The 10,944-nt window shown below is 40.1% G+C and overlaps 1 protein-coding gene across 1 annotated transcript; it reads left to right on the forward strand.

Moving 5' to 3' along the window:
- The first annotated feature begins 1,273 nt into the window (after positions 1–1,273).
- On the forward strand, positions 1,274–9,371 carry si:ch73-52p7.1 (uncharacterized protein LOC100321084 homolog). The gene is made up of 2 exons (XM_039738791.1): positions 1,274–1,347; positions 7,626–9,371. The coding sequence occupies exon 2, from the start codon at positions 7,899–7,901 to the stop codon at positions 8,565–8,567; it is 669 nt and encodes a 222-aa protein (XP_039594725.1). The 5' UTR covers positions 1,274–1,347; positions 7,626–7,898; the 3' UTR covers positions 8,568–9,371.
- Positions 9,372–10,944: the final 1,573 nt, after the last annotated feature.

The following is a 10,944-nucleotide window of genomic DNA, read 5'->3' on the forward strand; positions in this document are numbered from 1 at the left end:
GAGTGGTGAAAGTTAATAACCAGCTTCTTCTCAAAGTCCTTCAACTGACTCATGTCTTCTGCCTCATCTCCCTTGCCAACATGCCTGATTAGTTCAAAACCATCTGAGAATTTCTTGCGGTGACGTGACCTGGTGTTATATTAATCATAAAGGGTGAATCGTTTTTGGTTCTCAAAAGACTAATCCACATGAAGGCTCCAGAAAGAGACTTTATGTATTTAAATCTGTAACTAGCTCCATACAGCAAATAACAGTGAAGAGATGATAACAGATCTGTGAAATCCCAATGGCTCATGATTTTGACTCTTGATGCATACAATAACACAGACCCAGTTCAGGTTTTCTAAATCTGTTTGTGTCCTGCTAGACAGCCTAACACACATTTAAGATTTCAGCTTTGTTTTTCGTTTTTCTTTTTTTTTTTTTTTTTACATATTTTAGGAAATTTTTCAAAGCCTTCAGGACGAACTTCTTGTGCAAAAATCCTTCCCAGAGTGATATGATGCATTGCCAAGCAATGCTCTACGTGGAACCACACAACCAAGTGCCTGTAAAGAACCCTTATTTCAAGAGTGGGGTTGCTATATAGTAAAATTTCAGACAACAGTAATCAAACAAATTAATATCAATCAATCAATCAATCTACAGCTTTTTTCATGTTGCACGAGGTTTCACTGAAATAAATAAATTAAGAAATAAATACATACATAAAAAAGCATGCAACAAAAATGTATTTTGAGTCATATTTCATTATTTATACTCATTATACTCATTCTTTTCTTTTATTTTTGTTACATTTCATCCATCCATTCTGGGTCACGGGCGTCTGCTGGAGCCAATCCTAGCCAACACAGGGCGCAAGGCAGGAAACAAACCCTGGGCAGGGCACCAGCCCACCGGAGTGTTACATTTCACAATTCTTTTATTTATTTGCGTATTTATTTAGTTCATTTTGCCAGAATAATTCCAATACGAGGGATTTCATTTAACTATAACAAATAGAACTCACTAGGATTATGTTGCAAAATACATCAAACTCAACACCTTTTGATCACCACGCATATATTTAAATTTGAGTTACCTTTTTTTAAACTACTGTACATTCAGATTTCCATTACATTTTCCAGACATCTGCAAGAATGGAGTCGCTAACTTTGATGCGCGCCAGTTAAGTTACATACACTACAAAACCCATAATGCACCGTGCTCTAAACCCTATTTCAGATAGCGGAGCCTCGCAAAGCTCCATGGGATTTGTGGTTTATGTGGAATATAATATTCACACTTCGGAAACTTGGTGGAGTGTGAAAGTGTCGGAGGAAGCTGCTACACTTTGCGTTAAAAACTGTGAGTATGCAATAACAGCAATACATTTCTTATATACGCCCATCGCTACTTTAGAAAAAGTAGACAAAACTGAGTTGCATGATGGTATTTTTTAATATGTCTGAAGTAAATATCAATACGCTTTATAAAATGTCAGTGACATTTCTGGATGCACCATAGCTTTAGTTAGATTATAATTTAACGTGCCACGTTTGCGATTCCTGCTGGGAAGTGTCTACTTAAATTATTGTGGGACAACTGGTAGGGCACCGCCCAGTAAAGTGAGCGAAGTCACTGCAGTGCGCCGCGCCTGTTCCGACTGTTTGATAAAGGCTGGCGCAGAGCCTGCTGGATTTCACTGTACCTGCCTCCTCAAAAAATCGCAATTAAAGGCTTTGCAGTTTTGATCGAGTGCGATCCACAGATTGCTCCACTGTGGTATCTTTATTTCACAGACAGAGGTGGGCTTCAGCGAAGAAAGAACTTTCGTTTTCAACATAGCTTGAGATCCACAGAAGTGCCAAAGAGAATGTGTAAACTTCAGGGAGTTGAGTTTTTAAAAAAAACGAGCATCAAGAAAGAAAGAGAAGAAACCACAGGTATAACGTTCACAGGATGTACGGATGAAGTTATTTTTCAGAAGGAGTCACAACGGATAATATGAAAACAAAACGAACTAGAAGACATTATTCTTAAAGTTCCTTATACTAACAAACTCGTAGGAAAAAAAGAAAAAAGAACAATCCGTTGTGCAACAGCCTGTGAGTGTAAAAGTGAGGAAACGGGAAAGACAAGACACATAGAGAATAACAGATATCGGGGTGAAGAGTAAGAGGCGCTTTATAGAACAATACCTTCATCCCCGTTCTGTCCTGCCCATGAGATTATTTTGTCATATGATTTATTAATTATTGTACTTTGAATTATCTACATAGATTTTGGGTGTTTAGTTTAGAAAGAAAGTATTCCCTATAAATAGGGAACACAGAGGAACAGATGCAAATAGAACAGCTTTAATTATGACACCAAACACAATTAAATACACTTCTGATGTGGGCTGCCATAGCAATATGTGGAGCTAAATAAATTAGGCCATCTTAATTATAATAATAATAATAATTATTATTATTATAATTATAATAATAAAGCAGATTGAGCATGGAAAAGGTGCTATATAAATAAAATGTATTATTATTATTATTACTATTATTATTAGAAGTAGTAGTAGTAGTGGTAGTAACAAACAATAACTATATTTACTCTTTTCTGATGAGGGTTACCATGACAATATGTGGAGCTAAAAAATTAGGCCATCCTATTCTGAACAATTTTTTTCAGCCTCTCCCAGGGAATTCCCACATGGCTTTCAGGAGAGAGAAAATCCCCCAATGTGTCTTGGGTCTGCCCCTGGGTTCTCTCCCAGTGGACTGTGCCATGTGTACTACAAAAGTGAGGGTGGCCTGGTGGCATAATGGCTATAAGAATGTTTTATTCTTTTAATTTTTTATAGTTTTCATTTTAAATAAGTTTAAATTTGTTTATTTTTAGAAAGCAAATTTAGACTAGGGGTTCCCAAATTCAGTCTTGAAATACCACCGTGGTTACAGGCTTTCATTCCAACCAGTTTCACAAAGCAGTGGGTCACTCTTATGTCTCAAACTTGGCTGGTCTTTTTTTTCTTTTACTATTCTGTATTCAGAAAACTGCTTTTGTAAGATATATGCATTTAGAAGAAATGTAGAAATCTGTTTTCTTTGTCAGAATTTTAAACACTTAAATTTCTTTTACCATTTTTTTATTTCAATTCGCCTTATTTGTGTGGAGCTTCTTAAATGGTATTGAAATGCTGACAATTAGCATTGAGCAGTGCAGACACAGGTGCAAATGACACTGAATATTATAGCATAGTACATTGTATGTGTCGATAGCATCCCTGTCTTTCACAAATGGCACAGTCAGCAGGATTTCCTGGCCATCTGTGTGGCAGGAACCTGTTATTCAATACATTTTGTTGTGAAAGACAGAGGTGCTATCGAGCTCCAAATCCCAGACATAACTGAAACGCACACAGTCACAGGTTCAAATAACAGATCTGATTTTTCCAAATAACTTACAAACAACAGAGAATGTAAATGAAAGGTGAATCCTTCCTTTTCGCTCTTCTATCCCAATTCCTCTCCCTCTCACAAGTGTTGTCCTCTGCCTCCCAAGTCCTGACTCTACGAGGCGAGGCAGTGCAGTCCTCTTTAAACTGGTTCCTGGGAGTACTCCTGGTGTCTGTCCATAGCCTAAATTAAATACTTCTGGATATCAGGCGGATCTCCCTAGAAGGCAGGGATGACTCCTCTCTTCAGCTTTCTCTGGCAGTAGGCATGTCATACAACAGGACTGTAACATGGAACTGCTCTTCCCAGGCAGCCCCGTGGGTTAAAAAAGTAGGGGCAGCAACACAAGAATATATCCCTCCAGCGTATCGGGAGATTATAGGCTCTGCAAAGGCCAACTCCTCAGATCACTTCATCCTTCTGGCCCCCCATCCTGGTAAGGGGTCAGTTGTTGATCTGGCTGGAGTGCCAGACGATCCGTAACGACAAAACAGAAAAGAACTTAGTGACTTACATAGTACATCTAATACATCCAGTTAACCAACAGCAGTATAACTGACTCTTACAAAAATTCCAGGGGAAAGCTGGGTAACACGGCTAGTGTAAAAAAGAGAAGAAAAAAGACTAGTTAAACAATTTGATCATTTAGAAGTAAGACTGAAGTATTTGTTTGTGAACCTGGTTACAATGAAAACCTGCAGCTGCAAGGACTGAATTCAAGGACTCCTGAAATAAACAATTTTGATGCACTGTATGTGTGAAAATTGACAAACATGACAGTTCAGAAAGCCATGACATAAACTCCTTCCTGAGATATATCATCATGACACAGAACACTTTTTTATTGAATCAGTTGCTGTGGAGAAAGGTCAATATTGTGGAGACAAAGAACCAAAGTAAATATGAGGTAGAGCAATATAACAGCTTCATTGGAGGGCAGCAATCAGACACCATGGTAGTCAGGTAGCAGTTCTGTTTAATCAATCAAAAGGCAAGCTTTTTATGTGTAGCTTCAATCACTAGTAAAATAATAATACATGTTTGACTTCCCTAAATCAGACTGGAATGTGCTGGACAATTTAAATCACCATGGTTCAAATAAATTAAGGGGCCCTCTATCCCAACATTGACCTAGCTGGAAGTTTCTCATCGAGTATTGGCCTACCTCTTTTTCCTAGAACACTATCACGGACATTTCTTAGCAGCACAAAATCACACGATGAATTGCATCTTCAGTGTAAGAGCACTTGACATGACTTTAGCCAAATTTAACTGTCAACTTAAAGGCAGTCAGCCCTATAAATCTTGCAATAGCCCAGTCTTTCACAGCAGATTTTACTAAGGTTTCAGAGCCTTAAGGCCATGTCACATTAGACGACTTTCTCAGTGATTTTCAGTCATAGCCTTCATTTGCACCACCTTAGCAAATCAGAGGGAGTTGCCCAGCAATTCAACCCAAGTAGTCCACGAATATCCCTGACAATCAAACAGGTTTGATTTTATCCTAAGTCATAGACGTGAGCTCTGTATGCATGAGCACTGATAACCAATGAATGCTTATTTTGAAGTACCAGGCATTTAATGCAGTGATGAGGAGTAAAATTGCTCTGGGACGCTATACAATAGCTGACCCAGTGCTCTGACCTCCAATGATCATGTGAAAAGACGGATATCAAGTAAATGTACCAAATACCAAAATAAGGAAGGCAGGTGTTTTGGACCTCTCATACTAAGAGAAGCTTGTCGGTCTTATGTCTTGTGTTTTATATATTATGACCGAATGGAAAAAAAGGAGTGAGATTTTGTCTAAACTCGCCATACCTTTTAACACTTCATACACCACCGACTCCATAAGGAGGCTGTCAAAAAAAGGGGCAAGCGTGCCTATGCTGGACGGTTAGCACTCAGCTGGTAAATGCCACATGTCTAGCGATATTCAAAATGGTCAGATAATGAGATCAGCAACTGCAGTTGCCAAGTCTGACTAACTCTATGACTAGAAGTTAATCTTACATTGACTTTATTACAGCAACTAGAGTGTAATGGACAACACTTTTGTGGCTTAAAAAGGAAATTACTTTATTTAATACATTTACAGACGTGGACAAATTTGTTGGTATCCCTCCACGAAAAAATAAGAACCCACAATTATTCTCTGAAATAACTTGAAAGTGACAAAAGTCATTGGCACCCACCATTGTTTTTTTCTGTATTTAACAAAAATTAGACTTTACTTTTGAGTTTGGATTCAAAAGAATATTTCAAATAATAACACAAATGAACAATAACATGGATGAAAATGATGGGACCCTCAGCCTCATATTTTGTTGAGCAACCTTTACAGGCATCACTGCATGCAAGTGATTCCTGGATCTCTTCATTGGACTTCCACACCTGTCCACAGATCGTTTGGCCCACTCATCCTGGCACCAGCTGGGACAGGTTGGAAGGGGTTATCCTCCAGACTTCATATTTCAGTTCTCTATATTGATGCTCGATGGGATTCACATCAGGGCTCATAGAAGGCCACTAGAATAGTTCAACGATTTGTTCAGAGCCATTCTTGTTTGCTTTTAGCTGTGTGTTTTGGCTCATTATCTTGTTGGAGGATCCATGACCTGAGACGAAGGCAGAGCTTTCTGATACTGGGCAGTACGTTTCGATCCAGAATGTCTTGATTGCCTTGAGATTTCATTGTTCATGGCTCAGTTGCTTATCAGAAGCAGGCTGCTACTATTTTTTATATATCTGGTCCATTAGTGAACTATACCTTCCAGGTGTCCTCAGAGTTATGTAACGCCAGCTCTGGAAGGGTCAGAACCTTGTCTTTACGGGAGGTGACACCAGCACTCCGTGGTTTTCTCTTCCTCCTTCTATGGAATCAGACAGGTGTTACACCTAATTCCTTCCCCGTATTAGTCCAACACAAACCCATAAAATGCTTGTACTCGTAAGGCCCTTATGTCAGACACCACACACATCACAAGTCCGGTGATGTGCTCAAATCCTAAACTATAATCCATTTTTTTCTCCTTGTAACAGGTTATATTTGTTTTTAACATGAAAAATGTGCTATCCACATACACAACTCACATTTATATGTTTCAGGGGTTCTTTTTGGGAGACTTTTCAGCCATGTACGGTTTAGCCATTATAATTGTAGACCTGATATTGGTTGATGACATTGAGCAGAGCATCATTGCTCTTTACTCTTTAAATCATCTTCATGAGACGTTGGATGACGGACGCTTATTGAACTTTGAACTGATTGTTCAAACCCACATTTAAGCAGAATTCACTTATGGTTGTCTCCATACATATGTATACAGTATTATACGTCCAGCTATGTGAGACTGCAGTCCATCATGTCTGTGACGAATAACTACTTGATTCCATTATCTTACCCAGTGTAAGAACACTTGAGGGTGCTTTTGCCCCTTGAACTCAACAGACAGATACGCAGACACAGGGTAAAAGCACAAAGAAGATCTTTTACTTATTTTTTCTTGTTCAAAGTGCCCTTTAAGCACTATAGCCTCCATACCCAAATAAAGAAACAAAGAATCAATGCAATTCTCCTCCACTCTTCCCAGCAAGCTCTGTCCTACTATCTCTCAACTCCGGGTCGCTTGCTGGGTCTTCAGTAGTCCTTTATATAGTTCTTGACCCGGAAGTGCTTCTGTCCTTCCATCCATGTGACTGGCTGGCACTTCCAAGTCTAATGAAGAACTGAGATTTTCTTCAGCCCGGAAGTACTTCGGGGTTACTGTCCTTGTGACAACCTCGTACTTCCGGGCTATAAGGAAAGAATACATCCCCAGGTCATTCAACAGCTTCTCCTGGTGGCACCCATGGCACCCAACAGGGCTGAGAAATTGAACTCCAAGTCCCAGGATTCCCTGCAGGAATCCGGGGCACTGCTACACTCCAGGGGAGCTGCCATCTAGTGTTGTGGAGGAAGCAGTGTCGGCAAGTAGCTGCCTTCCCCCATCCTTCCATTCCAGGGGAGTCCTGGCCGGGTTCAGCTGGCCGCCCATCAAACCAGTTAAGCTTGACAGTTATCATCTTCTAGACCTTTATGTTCTCTAAAACCTCAAGTCTCCAGTGTAAAGCTAACTGTAATGTAAAATAAAATTCCCTTTTGTACGGACTTGGATGACATGGTGCCTAAAATAATATGTATTCTTCTTTTAGGGTTGAAGCTGATGATTTTCTATCAAAGGGCACCATGGAGGATGCTGACTGAGCTCTTCAGTTTCCCTGTTTTTGTTTTTTTATATTTTTTTAGTGCTGGTGCAGGGGTTTCCTTCCTAGTGACACCATCCTGGAATGTGTTCTCCTGATTGCAGCAGTGGACACTAGTGTCTCCAGTTTTCTTGGAAGATTGTTCTTTCTAGCTAGTAGGTGATGCCCTTTTAGGAATTTTTAATTTCTGTGAAAGGACTTCAGGAGTTCTTTTTTGACGAGATGCCCTATGAATGGTGGAGCACAATGCAGGCCGGCCTTCTACTCGGTGGCTGGGTTTTGCCATGTCTTGTATGGGTCTCTTGTCCATCCTTTGTGCTCAGTGAGTTCAAACTGGCCTTTGTGACCAACTTCAGCCTATATAATTGCAGCTGTAGCAGACCACTGTCTGTCTGTGAAAGGATCAACTCCAATGACTGCAACTGCACCACTCTGTCCTTCTCCATGCTGCACTGCCACGATGGCTCTTGTCACGTGAATGAGGACAGTGTCACCATCTGGTACACATCTCCTACAAACGTCGCTCTTCTCCTGAACAATTCCAAAGTGCAACACCTCTCCCTGGTGAAGTGTGATGCTGAAGTTTCCAGACCATCTCTGTATGACTACTTTGCAGTACAGAAACTGAAAAGGCTGACCGTGTCCTACCCTAATCGGTATTCGGATTTTTCTCATGATATCCTTCTGGAAACAGCAACAAAGTCTGGCGTCAGTGACGTAGCCAGCACTACCATCATCCACCTGTCTATCCTTGCAGGCAAGCAAAGTATGAAAGCCTACACCGTTCAGACTGTCGGCTTCAGTCATAACAGCTTTCCTTTTCTAAACCTAAGCATATCCCAGGCAGATCTGGCGAATTATCAAAATGCTTTAATAACATTTGTGTACTGAAGAGCTTGTGCTCATTTTGATCTCTCATCCTTTCAGTATAAACAGTATTTTGCCAGCCAATTATTATTTATATCATTCTCGCTATTTCGACAATTCATAGATTCTTGATGAATGGAATAAAATGCTTTGCTTTGCAAATCGTGCAGTCGAATTATCATGAGTGAAAAGATGTATGGGTGGAAAAAGAATTTACCATGCAAGCTGGCATATCCTAAGACATGCCGATCAATACAACTCTATTTATCACATTTCACTTTTGTCAAACATGATAAATAAAGTCTGTCAACAAGTATAAAACTGGAGTTTATTGTTCTGTTTGTAAGGCTCATGAGCACACATGGAGGAAATACATAGAGTAATAAATGTACGGAAAAAAATGGGTTTCTACACAGTAATGAATTAGCCACGTTCCTTACCAAATGGGCCATTTTATTATCTTACTTGTATGTTCCCCTACTAGTTGGCATTTGCCTGTTTCCACCTTTGGCTTTAGACAGACTTGGCTTACTTATATACAGTATATATAAAACTAACTCATTGTCAATGTGTTCAATACAGTCGATGTTGCATTACGTGACTTCTAGTTGAAAGGATATGCCAGTCTTGCTGAATACAGGTGCTGATATCATAACTGGACCGTCCCAAATTAAACCAAAGCCAACCACATGGCATATCAGATTTAGTGACTGCTCAGCTCAGTCGTGACAGTCAGTGCTGCCTGATGGAGTCAGTGCTGTATGAAGGATTAACAGCTATGGCGAATTTAACCACATCCTTGATAAAGTAGATGCGTTAGAGCAAATGGGTAAGGTGGAGAACTTTGTTTAGTGCAAAGAGCTTCTGTAAAAAGCCAATTTTTTGTGTAATTTGTGTAAAAAGACAAATAAAGTTCTATCTATCTATCTATCTATCTATCTATCTATCTATCTATCTATCTATCTATCTATCTATCTATCTATCTATCTATCTATCTATTGCCACACACATACGAATAGGGGGCAGCCAACGGCAACGATGCAGCGTGAAAACAACAGAGAGGGTTTGACACAAAACGCTAATGCCTGTTTCTCTAAGATGACAGGAAAAAGGAAAAAGAGTGAATCCCTTACCTTCTGGAAATCCTGTTCCAGGTTCCAAAGCTCTGACGCCTTTAGATGACTTCACTTCCATCTTCTCACTGAGTCCTCATCTCCAGTTCATCATTTCAATTTCCAATATCATTTCCTGTCCGCCCGCTATAAAAGTCCCCCTGTTTCATGCATTTATATCTGGTGTATTCTTCGATATAATGTGTCTCAGTGCATTTCTGAACTCTGCAATAACCAACAGTACACAGGACTGGTGTCCCAAACCTTTATGCATGTTTTCTGCTTCTTGTGTCTTTACGCTATCTATCTATCTATCTATCTATCTATCTATCTATCTATCTATCTATCTATCTATCTATCTATCTATCTATCTATCTATCTATCTATCTATCTATCTATTGTCATGGACGGCATGCCTGGGCTGGCATCCCTAGCAGGAGACCAGGAGACCTGGAGGGCATGAGAAAGAAAATGTAGTAGACTTCCTGTCTTTGCCTTGAGATTATCTGAAGGACAACATCATGGAGCAATCAGGTAGGACTCCACACCATAGGTGACCCTGGTATGAATGCCCACAGGACAACATTTGAGTTGTGGTCTCATAAGACTGCTCTGCTGGGCTTCATGGGAGCCACCAGGGGGAACTGTCTGGAAATGAAGGCATGGATTCTACCTAACCTAGAAGTGTTTCCTGGGGCACGTGTTTGGCAGCAGAAGTACTTTGGGATTGGGTTTAAAAGGAAGCCCTCCACAGAGTTGGGAGAGGACATGGACACCACTCACCTGGGACGAATGGAGGAAAGAAAGGGATAGAAAAGAAAAGGAATGTGCTTTGTGAAAATAAGCCCATCAAACCTGCACTTTTCAGTAAGTGCTTGTTTTTAATCCAGAGATTTGTGTCAGTAGAGTTGTGTTTGAAGTTTGTGGCCTAATGGTCACAAAGTATACCCAGGCAATGCTGAGGATTTTGGTCTTTTAATAAAATATCAGAATAAAAAGGGAAAGTCAAAGAGTAAATATTAGCACACTGAAAGAAATGCACACTTCGTGCATTAAACCAGCATTGGTCCTTGATAGATATGGGCAGTGTAACCACAAGGGGGCACCACTGACCCCCAAACCCAAGACACAGTAATACCCAACACATTACTTTGATAAAATAAATAAAAAAAATATTTTTCCTCCTCTAGTTGAGTGTTGCTTGCTGCCCCCCAACTCTCACAAATCGAAAGCATGCAAATGAGCTGGCTGCTTAGGGTTATATTTCCACTCACGACAGGCCCTCACCT

Source organism: Polypterus senegalus, chromosome 16 (assembly GCF_016835505.1).
Source record: "Polypterus senegalus isolate Bchr_013 chromosome 16, ASM1683550v1, whole genome shotgun sequence".
Taxonomy (NCBI): domain Eukaryota; kingdom Metazoa; phylum Chordata; class Cladistia; order Polypteriformes; family Polypteridae; genus Polypterus; species Polypterus senegalus.

Bases quoted from the DNA above. Each gene is read 5' to 3' on its own strand.
- si:ch73-52p7.1 (XM_039738791.1), top strand. From the start codon at position 7,899: ATGCCCTATGAATGGTGGAGCACAATGCAGGCCGGCCTTCTACTCGGT.